The following is an 18,101-nucleotide window of genomic DNA, read 5'->3' on the forward strand; positions in this document are numbered from 1 at the left end:
GGTTTTATTTTTGATGGTTTAAAATCGTATAATTATAGTAGACGTTCAGGCATTATGATAATAGATGTTATGATTGTGAGTCTCGACAATACGCTTGTCAAAGGAAAAGAGGAAAAAAAAGCGGGGAGATCTGAAAGTTTCACTGCACTGCAGGCTTACAGTTTAGTTTAGCTGGGTGAAAACTAAAAGTTTCTAGCCCTAAAGGCTGCTGGAGTAGGATAGCTGGCACAAAAATAGTACATTTACTCATACAGTGTGTCAGTTTTATTTCTGTATGTATGGGCGGGCCCCCCTCCCAGGTGTTTTCCTGGGTTGGTCTGGTGCTGACGCCAGCCCTGGCTGTTATTTTGCTCTTTGCTTAGTTGCTGTGACTGATAGATGTTATAAGCTAAGCACTTTTACTGACAAGTTCCCAGAACACATCTTAAACACTTGAACAGAATTATTAGAAAAATGTACCTTTCTCTTTTTTGTGTTTTGTAACACCACACAATAATACATACACCCATTCTTAAATAAACACTAACAATAAAATTAAATCATACCAATACAACCCCACAAATCATTATTTTTAAGTAAACCCAAAATAGTACATTACTAACAATAAACCATTATTTTTCGAATCATAAACATACGACAATACATATCAACAGGGCTTTGCCCGGCCCTGTATTTACGTGCAGGGCTTTGCCCTGCCACACATTCCTACCAGCAAGGTACTTAAAACAAGTCCAAGGTACTGTTATGCACCACTGCATTACAGTAATACTGGGAAATACAATAAGCATTGGAAAGGTTGTAACTCTACAGTCTATCATCTTCCGATTTAATTTGTGTGCCGCAGGAAAGGGAACGTACTATTCAGACAGTCTTCAGCTGACAGAACTAATGGCAGTTTATTTCTAGAATCTGATTCAGTGATACCAACAAGCTTCTTTGGGTTTTTCGATATTTAAAAAAGTGACCTGGTTGATTTATTTCCTAAATTTTACAATGTCTCAAATATGGGGCCATCATCACCAAAGTCTCCTGAGTTGAAATATTTTGGGTTTTGCAGTGTGGAAGCTTCCCATTTAGTTTTTCCACAACATACTGTAGATATCCTCCTAATGTGCACAACTTTACTTGCTTTCTAAGAAAGTGCCTGTGTCTTAAATTTGAGTACAGTATAGTAATGCGTGTATTAAAATCACCAACAAAAGATGTGACTACTCGAGTACACAAACAGCAACATGACTGACTGGCAGTTGAAGGGTTTTCTAGTAATTATCCTGCGGAGCAGACACTCTCCTCCTCGGTGTAAACAAGGCAAGCTTTCGCTCAGTGTCCACCTATGTAGCTATACAGTAACCTCAAACTGGCGCTGCTGCATTAAGCTGGTGTAGGTTCCTTGGGCACGCCCCCCCCCCCCCCCCCCCCCCCCCCCCCCCCAGTCAGTCAATCCCTCCCCCGATCAGCTCAGCTCTGGGCAAGCCTACCTGTTTACCACAGCAGCAGCGTTTCGTTATTAGGCTCAGTTCTAATCAGACCCCCATATTTTTCTACTTGGCAAGTAATACCACAGTTCACAAAGAGAGAGAAAAAACACATGCGAGTAATCACAACTGAAAATGAGACAGCAGATGGCTGCAAACTGCTTCCAGTAGTAGATGCATCTTTATTTGATTTTTTTTTTTGTATGAAGGCAGAAATACATTCCATTTTTCATAAACATTTGCGTAACATTTTAAAAGCAATTTACTTGTGCAAACGTCTTGGTTGTTAACATCTGACTGCTAATCTTACACAAAAAAATTGATTGTTAATTCTACAGAAAAATGGACAAGTTGAGTTATATTTATGTATGGAACTTTTGTGAAAATGAAAACGATTATTTTAGTTTATTGGACCAGTAGTTAAGGGAGGACACTTGTACAAGCCTTTCCACACTTCAACTTTGTGTAGAACAAGGCTTTAGTTGCAATAAAAAATGTACACATTTATGTTCAATAGGCTGTATAGGGTTAACCAAGTAAACTTAAAATCCAATGTCCATCCTTGGTCTCAGCAACACAGTTTTAAAGCAAGTACAGGTACAGTAGGCAAAATATTTGTCTAAATATTTTAAAAGCTTACCTTACTTGCTATCTTTAATTTGGCATCTCTTACATTTCAATAGGGATTCTAATTACAGGAGTTACTTGCTAGTAATATTATATAATTCAGGCACATAAATTGTGGTAACAGCAAAAAAAAAAAAAAAAAACTACAGTCAAGTAGAGAAGTAACAAAAAGGTCATTTAATGCACTGGGCTGAACAAAAGAGCTCTTGTGCTCTAACATGTGAGATTTTCTCAACATTTGCATGTGACTGTTTCAATGGCTCAATGTGCTGAATTGCCTATAAAAAAATGTTTCTTCCTCATCAGCCAGCCAAGCCTGATTCAGAGGCAGCAGCAGCAACGGCACGGCCATGCTTAGGGTTACGTGTGCACTCGAAAGGATCTGATATGGAGTCCTGGTACTGTACTATAGCAGTGGTGGCTGCGTGGAAGAAACAACAGCCTGTCCTTAAACTAGGGGCAGAAAACGTTGTTTTCAGTCATCAAGCAAACAAGATGTTGAAATGCAGTGCTCAAGGCTGGTTAATAGTTTGGATGTGCAGCGTGAAGCAGAGGGCAGGAAATGATCATCGTCGGTGGCTGCCAGTCTCTGGATTAATTTGACCAACAGCCCCGGGTAGGTAAGCGATAAAGAGTTTAATGTTTTCAGACCGGTTGCTGTTTAAATTAATAGGGAGAGGAGTCCTTTAGACTTCTGTTTCTTGCCTAGTATTGAAGTTTAGTAGTTAATTGAAACACTTGAAGCAGGTTTGGTGGGGGTAACGTGTATGTGAATCTGTTAAATGTTTCTGTTTAGCAACCTCACTGGTTTCATGCAGTCTGGCTTTGCCATACAGTTACTTGCAAAAAAAAAAAAACTTAGGAGTTGCTACTGTACGTGTTTTTAAAAATTGGTAATGAATAAAGCCCAGTGAAATTCTTTTTATTGTTTATAATTTTTCATTTTATTTTTCACAAATGTTTTATTTCATTTTATCCACTAAAAATGTTGTTTTATTTTGTTATTACAGATACACGTTAATAAAATAACTCCAATAGATGTATATAAGTAAAAGCAAAGTAGACGTCATATATTAACTATATACATATGTTTTTATTAAACATTATTTTTTTTATTTTGACAAACAGACAGAAAAATGATTTACTTACCATAATTTCTCATTAGCGGCAATAACGGTAACATATGCAAAGTCGCCCACTATTTTAAATTAACTGCCTATTTACAGTAAACACTACCCATGTCCCCTGTAAAAATACAATAAGATAAAATAAAAATACTTTTATTACTGCACAATGGAAATCAAATCTGCATGAAGGATATTAAATCAACAAACAAACAAATTGCTTATTTCAGAATGTTGTACAAGTCAGCATTAACTCAGAAAGCAGGTCACTGAAAGAAAATTCAGATATATTAAGCATGTATTCATAAGGAGCATCAGTCTAGCACAAATATTCAAACTAAGAATTAAATGCAAGCATACAACAGAACTCTGTGTTTTCTTTTTTCATGGTTTGTCATCTGTCACTTACAATCAGGGAATAGGCATAGTTTGTAAATATATTCAGTCAATGGAAACCACAGGATACATGAGCAAGAAATCATGGTATTGGATAAGCTAGCATTCTGGCACATGAGCCCCAACAGCTTAATATCTACAGAGCGGTCAAAATTATTCTTAATTGCATCGTTCACATTGTCGCTTAGTTTCGTGTAACACAACACAAAACTATGTATTTCCACTGCCCTCAGCAGTGGCACGCTCTCAATACATTCCTTCAACATCGTTTTATCCATTGATACCCAGGTGTCTATCTCCAGTGGATTAAACAGTTGACCAAGAGAAGTCAGGAGACATTTTTGCAATGTTGTTTAAAGAAACAAACCTCTCTTCTCTTCCATCACAATTTTAATTCCCAAATGACTCACTCCAGATTATACACCAGTGGCATTGGAACAATTTTTAAAGTGGGGGTGCTGTAATCCATTAAACAAACCTGCAACTCCTGTATATGATGAGTGCACCCCTAGTTCCAGCACCCTTGTTATACACCTTCCGTTTCCCTTCAGACCGTGTATGGCAGAGGTTCCCAAACTTGTCCATGGGTTACTCAGGACAAATTGTGTAATGGCGAACATTTATTTATTTTTTTTAATTTTTGCATTCTCGTAAGACTTGTCATACTCAAAGCTTTAAACCGCAATGGGAATTCCTTTTAATTTCTGGTGTGAAATGGTGCATGACGCTAGTTAGTTTTAGAAACAAAAAGAGAGGCTGTGCCCTGCAAGACAATCACTAGGTGCAGGACACTTGGGTTTACCACGCGCACGTTTATTGCAAACCTCCAAGAGGTACCAATGAGAAAAAAAGATACAGAGACAATGATGTTCAGAGCCCTTGCCACCAATCGCCATACAGCACAAATTCTATATTATATTTAAGACTTCTGTTTTTCGTTTTTTATTAATTCCATATTTTTGGTGCTTTTTTTTTTTTAGCTAGTTTCGGGGGTTTCGCATTTTATTTACTGTATGAATTAATTGTTTTCGGTTACTTTCCAAAATGCTTGGCCGTTTTTTTCTGCCACAATGGTAGTAATTCAACAGTAGTTGCACACTTAAGTTGTACCTTCTTTCCTTTGCTGTCTTCCACAACAAAATCCTCATGGTCACAGACACATTCTGTGGTTTTTGTGTGTAGGCATTTTTTTTTGTGTTTTACATTTTGCCTCAATTTGCAATTCTGTTTTAAATTCTCTGTATCTTAACTGTAATACAGCTTAATATTCCGCAAACAAGCCTCCTTTCGGGTTTAAAGTGTTCAGAGTTTGGTAGTGTTTTAGTGGTTAAAACTGAAAATCAGAAGCGCTAATTATATTATTAGTCATTATGTTGTATGTATTATTGTGTGTGTGTGTGTGTGTAAATGTGTATTATAAAAGCATATATAAAAAATAGCATTAAAATCTAAACCTGTGTGCTAGTGGTACGCAGACAGTTGATCGGTCTGAAAGGGGCTACATGACAATCAAAAGTTTGGGAACCGCTGGTCTGTGGTAATGGCTGAGCCTCGGCAACTTTTATTGCAAGTGTTTATTTGGTGTTTTTTGTACAAACCTCCCAATTTAAAAATGCAATTCTGTGTTTGCATTATATATATATATATATATATATATATATATATATATATATATATATATATATATATATATATATATATATATATATATATATATATGTGTGTGTATATATATATATATATATACACACACACACACACACACACACACACACACACACACACACACACACAGTACTGTGCAAAAGTTTTAGGCAGGTGTGAAAAAATGCTGTAAAGTAAGAATGCTTTCAAAAATAGACATGTTAATAGTTTATATTTATCAATTAACAAAATGCAAAGTGAGTGAACAGAAGAAAAATCTACATCAAATCAATATTAGGTGTGACCACCCTTTGCCTTCAAAACAGCATCAGTTCTTCTAGGTACACTTGCACACAGTTTTTGAAGGAACTGCAGGTAGGTTGGCCCAAACATCTTGGAGAACTAACCACAGTTCTTCTGTGGATTTAGGCAGCCTCAGTTGCTTCTCTCTCTTCATGTAATCCCAGACAGACTCGATGATGTTGAGATCAGGGCTCTGTGGGGGCCATACCATCACTTCCAGGACTCCTTGTTCTTCTTTACGCTGAAGATAGTTCTTAATGACTTTCGCTGTATGTTTGGGGTTGTTGTCATGCTGCAGAATAAATTTGGAGTCAATCAGATGCCTCCCTGATGGTATTGCATGATGGATAAGTATCTGCCTGTACTTCTCAGCATTGAGGAGACCATTAATTCTGACCAAATCCCCAACTCCATTTGCAGAAATGCAGCCCCAAACTTGCAAGGAACCTCCACCATGCTTCACTGTTGCCTGCAGACACTCATTCGTGTACCGCTCTCCAGCCCTTCGGCGAACAAACTGCCTTCTGCTACAGCCAAATATTTCAAATTTTGACTCATCAGTCCAGAGCACCTGCTGCCATTTTTCTGCACCCCAGTTCCTGTGTTTTCATGCATAGTTGAGTCGCTTGGCCTTGTTTCCACATCAGAGGTATGGTTTTTTTGGCCGCAAGTATTCCATGAAGGCCACTTCTGACCAGACTTCTCCAGACAGTAGATGAGTGTACCAGGGTCCCACTGTTTTCTGCCAATTCTGAGCTGATGGCATTGCTGGACATCTTCCGATTGCGAAGGGAAGTAAGCATGATGTGTCTTTCATCTGCTGCAGTAAGTTTCCTTGGCCGACCACTGCGTCTACGGTCTTCAACGTTGCTCGTTTCTTTGCTTCTTCAAAAGAGCTTGGACAGCACATCTGGAAACCCCTGTCTGCCTTGAAATTTCTGCCTGGGAGAGACATTGCTGATGCAGTATATGCTGATAACTACCTTGTGTCTTGTTGCTGTGCTCAGTCTTGCCATGGTGTATGACTTTTGACAGTAAACTGTCTTCAGCAACCTCACCTTGTTAGCTGAGTTTGGCTGTTCCTCACCCAGTTTTATTCCTCCTACACAGCTGTTTCTGTTTCAGTTAATGATTGTGTTTCAACCTACATATTGAATTGATGATCATTAGCACCTGTTTGGTATAATTGTTTAATCATACACCTGACTATATGCCCACAAAATCCCTGACCTTGTTCAAGTGTACCTAGAAGAATTGATGCTGTTTTGAAGGCAAAGGGTGGTCACACCAAATATGGATTTGATGTAGCTTTTTCTTCTGTTCACTCACTTTGCATTTTGTTAATAGATAAATATAAACTATTAACGTGTATTTTTGAAAGCATTCTTACTTTACAGCATTTATAGCATATATATACACACACACACACACACACAGCTCTGGAAAAAATTGAGACCACTGCAAAATTATTAGTTTCTCAGGTTATACTATTTATAGGTATGTGTTTGGGTAAAATGAACATTTCTGTTTTATTCTATAAACTACTGACAACATTTCTCCCAAATTCCAAATAAAAATATTGTCATTTAGAGCATTTATTTGCAGAAAGTGACAACTGGTCAAAATAACAAAAAAGATGCAGTGTTGTCAGACCTCGAATAATGCAAAGAATATTTGGTGGAATACCCCTGATTTTCAAGCACAGCTTTCATACGTCTTGGCATGCTCTCCACCAGTCTTTCACATTGATGTTGGGTGACTTTATTCCACTCCTGGCACAAGAATTCAAGCAGCTCGGCTTTGTTTGATGGCTTGTGACCATCCATCTTCCTCTTGATCACATTCCAGAGGTTTTCAGTGGGGTTCAGGTCTGGAGATTGGGCTGGCCATGACAGGGTCTTGATCTGGTGGTCCTCCATCCACACCTTGATTGACCTGGCTGTGTGGCATGGAGCATTGTCCTGCTGGAAAAACCAATCCTCAGAGTTGGGGAACATTGTCAGAGCAGAAGGAAGCAAGTTTTCTTCCAGGACAACCTTGTACTTGGCTTGATTCACGCCAAAGCTGCCCGATTCCAGCCTTGCTGAAGCACCCCAGATCATCAGTGATCCTCCACCACATTTCACAGTGGGTGCGAGACACTGTGGCTTGTAGGCCTCTCCAGGTCTCCATCTAACCATCAGACAACCAGGTGTTGGGCAAAGCTGAAAATTGGACTCACCTGTGGGTGCTTCAGCAAGGCTGGAATCGGGCAGATTTGTCTTTTTGTGAAGGGCGCATGAATCAAGCCAAGTACAAGGTTGTCCTGGAAGAAAACTCGCTTCCTTCTGCTCTGAGGATTGTTTTTTCCAGCAGGACAATGCTCCGTGCCACACAGCCAGGTCAATCATGGTGTGGATGGAGGACCACCAGATCAAGACCCTGTCATGGCCAGCCCAATCTCCAGACCTGAACCCCACTGAAAACCTCTGGAATGTGATCAAGAGGAAGATGGATGGTCACAAGCCATCAAACAAAGCCGAGCTGCTTGAATTCTTGTGCCAGGAGTGGAATAAAGTCACCCAACATCAATGTGAAAGACTGGTGGAGAGCATGCCAAGACGCATGAAAGCTGTGCTTGAAAATCAGGGTTATTTCACCAAATATTAATTTCTGAACTCTTCCTAAGTTAAAACATTAGTATTGTGTTGTTTAAAAATGAATCTGAACTTATTTTCTTTGCATTATTCGAGATCTGACAACACTGCATCTTTTTTGTTATTTTGACCAGTTGTCATTTTCTGCAAATAAATCCTCTAAATGACAATATTTTTATTTGGAATTTGGGAGAAATGTTGTCAGTAGTTTATAGAATAAAACAAAAATGTTCATTTTACCCAAACACATACCTATAAATAGTAAAACCAGAGAAACTGATAATTTTGCAGTGGTCTCTTAATTTTTTCCAGAGCTATATATATATATATATATATATATATATATATATATATATATATATATATATATATATATATATATAAAAATGTGTGTGTGTGTGTGTGTGTGTGTATATATATATATATATATATATATATATATATATATATATATATATATATATATACATACACACACACACACACACACACACATATATGTATGTATGTATGTATGTGTTTGTGTGTGTGTTTGTGTTTTATAAGTTGCATTTCGTTTTATTTTGTACTGTTTTGTATTTGCGAAAACACCGGGCTCCAGTAATACAGTGTCAATCTATGCTGTGATACAACATGCCCCAGGCGCATTTTTAAAACATTTCGTACAAGACATATAGTGTATATTTAGTCAAAGATTTTATAATGTGGTCCTTTTGTTTTAATTTTAATAATTGACAGTGGATGCCAGTAAAATGAGACTGCTTTTTAGCTGTGTTCATTTAGAGTGACCATAATGGCAACTATTTTAAATTATGTTTATCCGCCAATTTGGGAACAGAAGGAAACCATTGGCTCAGTTTGGCAGAACTGGAATTAACATAGAGCCTTGTGTTTCTAAAATCATTACATACATGGTTGTTGCTGAATTTTTCCATTAATAAGCTGTGGTGAGTGACGAAATCCAAACAGGAAAACACTGTGTGCTTTAGTGTCGAGCCTCCCTTGCTGGGAAAGGCTGAGTCTGCAGTGAAGCACAGACAGTAGCTGAGAGAACTACATTATAGGTATAACCTCCCCCTGTCTCTGCTTGATCCCGAGGCTGAACAACCACATATGACCTGCCAAGTCCATACTCTGTTTACTCCCTTTCTTATTTTTTTTATTGTTTTACTTTATAAGAGCCCCCTCCAATCACAGGAGAGAAGAGCTTCTTTCATGTATGTGTGAACAAGAAGTGTCTTTTTGCCTCAGCACATGTCCTTGTTCATGAGTGTGTGGAGACTAGAACAGTACTGTAGGTTGTGTTTTATTTATGTCAGGGCTTGATATTTCCCTTTCTTATTCATAGAACAACAAATATGCAAAAGAATTTACTTTGAGGTAGGATATAGAAACAGAACCTAGGCACATTTAGAAACAAAAAAATCACGACTAGCATATTGCCTCTCTCACAATGTCAGACTCCCTTTCCGCAGTTTTCTTACTTCCTCACAAACTGCTGGATTAATTTCCTTTATACTTAATGAGAGTTGAAGCCAAACTTGCTGTAATGAGAGTTGAAGCCAAGCCAGAGTTTTCTCAGAGATTTAAATGGCAAAGTTTGAGAGTAAAATGAGTTTTACTGAGGTAGCACAATAAGAAGAAATGTTGTGCTTACACTTGTAAACAGTTCAAACCCAAAAACCCACACTGTATCCTGACGGAGCCTGGTTCACACAGAATATTTTAATCCAGGTCATGGTTGGGAGGTTATAGGGTATCAGACTGGCAGTTGCTATTAAATTGGCCTTAAGGGGCAGGCTGAGGGGGGCCAGGGGAGTAACTGAGTGTAATTTCAACAGCTTCCTATTGTTCATATGTTATTTATGGAAAAGCAATGCTACATGCTATTGTAGGCTGGTTTCTGGATAGGTAAACCACAGAACAGAGCTAGTCTTCCCTGTACACTCCTATGGTTTAGACATAATGTACCATATTTGTTGTAGACCTCAGATTTCATAATCTAGTGGTATTCCTACTACAAGCACCAAGCATGACTGTAGCACTTATTTACATGCCACTGGGACCATGTGGAAGGAGATTTCAAATCTGGCCCTTTGAATTGGGATGCAGGCTGACAGCCCGTGATTCCTATAGAAAAGAGGTACAGGAAATGTACAGTCTGGATTGATGGTAGAGATGGAAACTTGGAATTAGATGCAGGTCCAAATACAACAAATTTTGATTAGATTTTCTTGAATAGGTAGATGCATAATCCTCGTCAAGGGTTATTTGTAGAAGTTTTTTGAAACACTAGTTAGACTACTGTATAGGTTTGTGTAAATCGGTGGTTCTCAATACTCCAACTTTCTAGGGGCCATGGTGAGCGTTCTAATAATACAGTAGTTATAGCAATAATAATGTTAAAAATAAAATTTTACAAGCAAGTCTAAATGTGAATTTTACAAACTCTCAAGTATTTATCAGTTTTTTTTTGTTTGCTTTTAGTTTACCTATGATAGCTAGAAAACCACGCGTTCCTCAGCCCTGTTTCCTATTCATTCACTTCTGGGTTGTTTGTTTATTTGTTTGTTTGTTTGTTTATTTATTTATAATAATTGATTATGAGGTTCTGTGTGCGGGATGACATTAGTCTTGAAATACAAATGCGGTGTATTGATCTCTCTCTCTCTCTGTCTCTCCACAGACTGGGTTTTCTCTGATGGGAGAGGGTGTGTGGAGGCTGTAGTGTGCAGGGAACACAGAGTGGGTGGTGCTGTGAGTAGGTAACGTGGTTGCTGAAAGCACAGCTGGCCCCCACGGGAATGCGTCATGACATCAGTGGTTGTTGTTGACGGAGGAGGATCAGTCCTGGAGTATGTCAGTGTAATGGAGAATCCACAGCAGGTCAGTAGAGAAGGCAGCGCCTGTCTGGACTTGTGTCCTGTCACGGTTTTTATTAATGATCAAACAATTTTCCTTGATTTTGATTTAGTTAAGATTGATTAAAGGAACATCCTGCACTCAGCAATGCATTCAGCAACAATTTGCATGTTCTAATTGTGAGAGAAAAAAGCAAATGGGTATTTGTCAGGGTGAATAGCTATTGGTTGCATATTGTACATTACCTGCAACAAATAAACTGTAACATTACTATTGGGACGAACATTAAATTTTCGTTTGTGGATTTCAGTTCAAGATTTAGAGAAATATTCATAATTGTTTATTTGCAAAACGTTATGAAAGCCATTATATTAAAACTGAAAAGCAGAAATAAGTTGTGAAGGCTTTACTTACCCTAATGAATAAGCTACAAAGCAAAGGATGACTACGGCAGTTTATATATATATATATATATATATATATATATATATATATATATAATATATATATACACACACACACACACACACACACACACACACACACACACACAGTTATTATAAAAACTAAAAAAATGAAATGTCAGTGGGTCGGACATGTAGCAAGAACAACAGACCATCGCTGGATCAAGGAGATACTAGACTGGATCCCAAAAGATATAAAGCCTCTAGGAAAACGGCAAAATGAAATTAGGAAACATGCCGGAGCAACATGGATGAGGGACACAGTAAACAGGCTTTTGTGGAAGAATCTTGGGGAGGCCTTCATCCAGCAGTGGATTAAAAAAGGCTGAAGATGATGATGATATTAGACACAGTTGAAGCTGCTTAAGCGAGACACCCTGGTGGAGTGAACAACCGTCCTGCTTAAGCAGACGTCTCACTAAAGAGAATTGCAGTTAAACAACACGAGAAGTCAGAGTAGTCAATTAATACAGCACACGAAGTGCACAGAAACATGCATGAATAAGTATTTAGAGTCAAAAAAAATAATTATTGCTAATGAAGTCTTACTTACATATTTGCATTATGTGTCTGCAATACATAATTTCTATAACATTGTCTGCAGTGTAATTACTGATTAGACCTGGGAGGCTTTCAGTTAACTAGGTCTGCGCAGCTGCTGAATCAGCATCCTGCTTTTCGCCATGCTCACGTTCAAACCCTATCTGGTATCTTTGCTTCCCACGAGAGACGTTTGGTTTAAACTGTGTGCCCCATCTATACAGTGAGGTCCCGGGTCCTCTACATTGTTGTGTTTCCCCTTGCGTTTCCTTTTCATTTCGGGATTTGCGTTTGATCGCCACTCACACAGAATAACATCTGCTTTTGCTTATCCTCCCTGCCTGATTTTTGGAGATGTGAAATTGAGCAACAACAGAGGGCAGAGATGATGTGTGGTTTTGCAGAGCTTCCAGAACCCTTACCCTGTCAGCAACAACTTTTGCTAAACTGCTGTTCATCTTTCAGTGTACAGGCAAAGTGCAACACTGGCGAGAAGCCTGCCAATTGTCCAATTAAAGCGAAATTGTTTTTTTGTCATGCCTACAAACAGAAGTTGCCTTGCACATTTTTAATAGAGGAAAGTCTGTTACCCATTAAAGCGTCTCGCTAAAGCTGTCATCGTGTTTTGGCATGTCCTGTTTAGATGACGTGCACTGTATAACATTTTACAAAAGTCTAAATGTGAATTTTACAAATAAGTCCAAATGCTAATATATCTTAGCCACAAATAAATGGTACCTAAAGTAGACGCCACATTTAATTTTTTAATCCCTGCCACTGAATAAAGTGGCCATAGACACATTTTCATAAAGTAATAAAGTTTCTTTTTAACTTGAATAAACATTTCCAATAAAATAAATTAGGAAAAGAGGTACAATGAAAACATCAACCATATTTACTCACTATTGGATTTCTCTTTTATTACATTTCACATAGCAAAAACTAGAATTGCAACATAACAAAAAAAACATTGACCCCTATATGAGACATTTCCTTTGCAAGGTGGACCAGTGTTAGAAATCAGTAGGCATTTTGGAGTGAGGTACCTGATGTGTGTCATATGGCAGACAGAAACGGACCCAGATTGCCTCGTTTCCCAGATCTGAAGCAGCACTGACGACTTTAGGTAGAGATCAATATTTGACAGCCTGTGTTGCGTGTGCATCCTAATCTGGTTTAAAATGCTGACTTTTTTTTGACAGACAAAATTTGAATGTGATGTCAAATCTAACGCTTGTTTGAAAGTGAATTTAACAACACATTTTTCTGAATTAACTAAACCATGGCTGTTATTTTGTATTAACTATTTTAGATATTCATCAGTTTTAGGCATCTTGTAGGTCTTTTAAAGAGCTTGTCAAAAATTAGCTCCTGCCCATTAGTCCAACAGTTACCTTACAGTGCTGATAGAAAATATAGGGTCATTTAATGAAGAATGATGTCATCAGTATTAAATACTGTTAATGGCAAGCCCTAGATTTTATGGTGATGAGTCTATCGTAATCATCCATAGAATGCTGTGTTTGTTTTAGCATTAACATTCCAGTGTTGGTTCTGATGATAGCTCTTTGGCTTGTCAGTATTCCAGTATTGACTCAAGTAGCCTATATTAAAGTTTAGAACGGTTCATCATTTGTAAATGTTACTCAACAAATTGTGGTATACAGTACTGGTCAAAAGTTTTAGAACACCTAAAGTCATGGAATCGTTTTGTTTAAAAAAATTTAATCTAAATTTTTGACTCAAAGTAGCCACCTTTTGCAGATAACAGCGGAACACACTCATGGCATTCTTTCTGCAATGGAAATCAAATGTTGTTTGGAAAATTCTTCCCAACACTGTTGCAGAAGTTCCCACAAATGTGTTGCACATGTAGTTTGCTTTGCTTTCACCCTTCTGTCCAGTTCATCCCAAACCAGCTCAATGGGGTTTAAGTCTGGAGACTGTGCTGGCCATTCCATGATTTGAAGCCTACCATCTTGTTCTTTTCTTCTAAGGTAGTTCTGACATAGCCTGGAAGTATGTTTTGGGTCATTATCTTGCTGTAGGATGAACCCCTGACCAACTAGGCGTATACCAGAGGGTATTGCATGGCGCTGCAAAATGCTGTGGTAGCCGTTTTGTTTCAGGGTGCCACTCACTCTGTGCAAGTCGCTGACTCTGGATCCAGCAAAAGAGCCCCAGACCATCACGCTTCCTCCTCTATGTTTGACAGTTGGTGTCACACACCGAGGAACCATCCTTTCGCCTACTCGACGGCGTACAAATACTCTGCGTGATGAACCGAAGATTTAAATTTTGATTCATCGGTCCATAAGACCTTCTTCTAGTCTTCAGTAGTCCACTGGCGGTGCTTCATGGCCCAGGCAAACCTCTTTTTCTTATTTTGCCATCTTAGCAATGGCTTTCTTACTGCCACTCGACCTGTCAAACCTGCAGCTCGACGTCTTCTCTTCACAGTTGAAACTGAGACTTGATTACTTCAACCAGTGTTAAGCTGTGCTTGAAGCTGTTGTCCTGTGAGCCGCCAATCATGCAAGCTGTTGACTCTCAGAAACTTGTCTTCTGATTCTTTTGTGGCTTTGTGTCTGCCAGACCTCTTCCTGTCAGAGTTTCCTCCAGTTTCCAAGTGCCTTTTGATGGTGTAGGAAACTGTACTTACTGACACCTTGGCTTTCTTTGCAATTTCTCTAAAGGAAAGACCTACACTTTTAAGGGTTATAATGGTCTGTCTGTCTTCTTTTGTTAATTGCCTTTTTCTCGCCATTATGTTAGCAATATACTACTTCCTGCAGTACAATACTGTCCATATAATGCTTAAGAGGGTGTAGTAACACAGTCTGTTCCAACACTGCTTTTATACAGACAGAGGGTTTGTAAGTAATCAACAAAAGTTGGGACACCTGTAGCAATTGTTAGCATCAACTTTCAAGGCTTAATTTACTTCCATTGCCGCAGAACAGCTGTAAGTTGTTAACCCATTACTTGTTCCCTAAAAAAGGCCTTTTTGTATAACTCTGAAATGCACATTTATTTTTCAGTTACCTAAACTTTTTTTTTTAACCTCTGGCAGTTTACCGCTTACCTTTGTAACATTTCAGGTTATTCACTGGGCTTGAACTGCTTAAACTTCAATAAAAACTGGAATAATCGGGGTGTTCTAAAACTTTTGTCCGGTAGTGTACATTATGTAGAAAGCAACAACTTGGTATCCTCTGAGTTTACTGGAATGAAAAGTGCAACACTGGCTAGTTTACTTTGTCAAGTGGTCTCTGGGCAAACAATGCCCAGACAAAGAGACACTAGAATCTGTAGTTCAGCACGTGGGAACATAAGAAAGTGTATGAACAAGATGAGGCCTTTCAGCTCATCTGAACTTGTACGTTTCCTACTTGCTGATTGAAAGCAAGACTTTGTCAGTTTGGGTCTTAAAGAATCCAAGTATTCCTCCGTCAACAACATGTTTAGATAGCGTATTCCATACACTCTACACTCTTTGTGAAGAAGTGTCTCCTTCCCTCTCTCCTAAGTCTATCACTACTTACCTTCCAGCTGTGTCGTCTTGTCCTGGTTTCTGTGCTGTGTTTAATGGTTTAACTGCTGTACGTCAACTTCTTTTAAGATTTGTAAAGCATGTCAAGCCTCTCTTTGCCAGCTGCCTTCATGTTCACTCTGCTTCATGACCCATCATGCTCTCTCCAATTCCTCTGTATTCTCAGCAGAATGTCCATGACAGCCTTTCTGTTTGCATAGGCATGGTACTTTGTCCTTTTTTGAATTTTGCAATTCATGCCTTTTACTTCAGTATTCCAGCCTAAGCTGAAATGGTCATTGTTTGTTTGTTTTCTTTTTAGGTCTATATGGTGAACCTTTAGCCAGTTATTTAAGTTGACATTTGATCATACTTCAGCTACAGTATCTCAAAATCTGAATTTCTTTGTCTAGTAATTAATGAAACATCTCAATTAGTAGATTTTCATGCTTTATTAGCCCTGGCCTGGGATAAACAGTGCTGGGGACATCTGTACTCCTTCTGTGTTTAGTCATCTTGCAGTGCTGTTTCATTAAGCTATTCAGCTACATAATTAATTAAAACAATTGTGAAACACCTCACATAAAAACTACAACAGTAACACACTCCATAAATAAAATCACAGTACTGCTAATTAAAGAAAGTCAAGGACAAGTGCAGTGCTAGAAAACCAATGTCTTCATTACAGCATGTTGTTTATTTTATGGCAAGGTTTTAGACATGAATGTTTCCTAAATCCAGTTTGACTGACTAGTGATTTTGAAATCTTAATACAAAACTTGTTTCCTTTTTAAACTGTTACGTAAGTTGACCTCTTCCAGCTTCTCATCTTCAAGTTGAACACTGCGTTTTATATTATGTTGGCCAGACGTAAGGTATAAAAGATGACTGCAAATATTCAAACTGGCTTGTCTTAACATGAATACATTGTCAAAAAAAACCTTTTTTTGTGTTTGTAAACTCACACTTTTCATACCGTTATTAAATTATTTCATACATAATTATATAAGGTTTGTGTATTCGAGCCACTCTATTTTTTTGGCATTTTGAAATATAAATAAAAAAAACAATTAGAAAAGCTGTTTTGCTATAAAACCTATTTTTAGCTTGTGTTTTTTTTTTCCATTTCTGATTGTCTATTGTAATCAAATACTAGAAAATAAAATTATTTAAATGTTTTTTATTTCTGTCCTCAAAAACAGAAAATGAAAAACAGCTCGATTTTTTTTTTTTTTTTTTTTTTTTTTTTTTTTAGAATTTCCATACATGGACCATAACATTTGCTTTACACACAGTATTGTTTAGTATGTGCAAAACCAATCCAAAACAATGATCTGTCAAAGGCAAGTGAAGTGGGCTAATCATAACTGGATTTGCATTTGGCACTACTGCTCACAAGCTGGCTTACTTCCTCAGGAAATTAAAAAGGCAGGTATCCTGTCCAGCGGAATGTTGGAATCTGCTTGTTTAAATTACTGTTACTGAACATTTGTTGTTTTTTTGATACTCTGTTCTGGTTTTGTTATTGTTGCGCAGTTATCTACTAACTGGACTATAAAATTGCCTTCTTAGAGAGCTAGTACCAATGGGGAGATGTACCCAAACTGCTCCTTCTTGAGATCCTGTATTTTTGTAGTAATATTCTACACAGGTTTGGAGACAGCTGGGTCTAAGCGGTACTGTCTTTAGATTGAAATAGTAAGCATCACTGTAGGCTGCTTGCTGGTACAGGAGAGCTGTGTGCACCGTCCTAAAGCCCACGCTGAATCCCTAAACGCAAGAAATCCTGGGTAAAAACTTGCATTATAGAACCACATAAATATACATAAAGATGTGTGTTTGTGTTTGTTTTTTTTAATGAACTTACTATTATGATTCAGTATCAGACTGGGCAGGGAGGTAAGTCCTGGATTAAGTATGTTCTGTGAATGTAAGCGAGTTATGTCTGGTGGAACATGCTTCATAACATTTCTGTTTTGATGATGAGTGTCGCTGCCGAATACCCACAATCTGTTTAGACCGTTAAAATCCCCTCACCCCTGGTGTGTTTGTTTGGCAGGAGGAGGGGCAAGGCGAGGAGTACCCTGCAGTGATTGTGGAGTCGGTGCCCAGTGCCAGACTGGAGCAGTGCTACGCAGCGCAGGTCCTGGTCTACGATGATGAGACTTACCTGATGCAGGATGTGGCCGAGGAGCAGGAGGTAGAGACTGAAGTAGTGGAGTTTGGTAAGACTTACAGTTAACTTCCATCACTCTCCCACTCAGACATGCACACACGTGTTAATTTAAATTGCACTATAGCTTGCCATTTTACTGGAATCCATTATCCTGAGTGCATAACATGGATAATTGAGATATTTTCATAAAACAATAAAAATAAAACATGAAGTTGAAAAGGACAACTTGGAGAAACCAAAAAACGAGTGGAATTTGTTTCTATTGATGCCTTTTAATTAGAAGGTGATTTAATCGTATTGAGGCTGTTTATTGTACTCACTA

The 18,101-nt window shown here is 38.2% G+C and overlaps 1 protein-coding gene across 2 annotated transcripts in view; it reads left to right on the forward strand.

Annotated features, from left to right (window-relative positions):
* The window catches only part of LOC121330583 (ETS-related transcription factor Elf-2-like), a 63,925-nt gene that overhangs the window by 15,096 nt on the left and 30,728 nt on the right, over positions 1-18,101 (forward strand). For both annotated transcript variants that reach the window (XM_041277205.1, XM_041277214.1), the window contains exons 2-3: positions 10,892-11,091; positions 17,663-17,828. In XM_041277205.1, the coding sequence (XP_041133139.1) occupies positions 11,017-11,091; positions 17,663-17,828 (241 nt within the window). In that variant the 5' untranslated portion in view covers positions 10,892-11,016. The remainder of the gene's footprint in view (positions 1-10,891; positions 11,092-17,662; positions 17,829-18,101) is intronic.

Source organism: Polyodon spathula, chromosome 2 (genome assembly GCF_017654505.1).
Source record: "Polyodon spathula isolate WHYD16114869_AA chromosome 2, ASM1765450v1, whole genome shotgun sequence".
NCBI lineage: Eukaryota > Metazoa > Chordata > Actinopteri > Acipenseriformes > Polyodontidae > Polyodon > Polyodon spathula.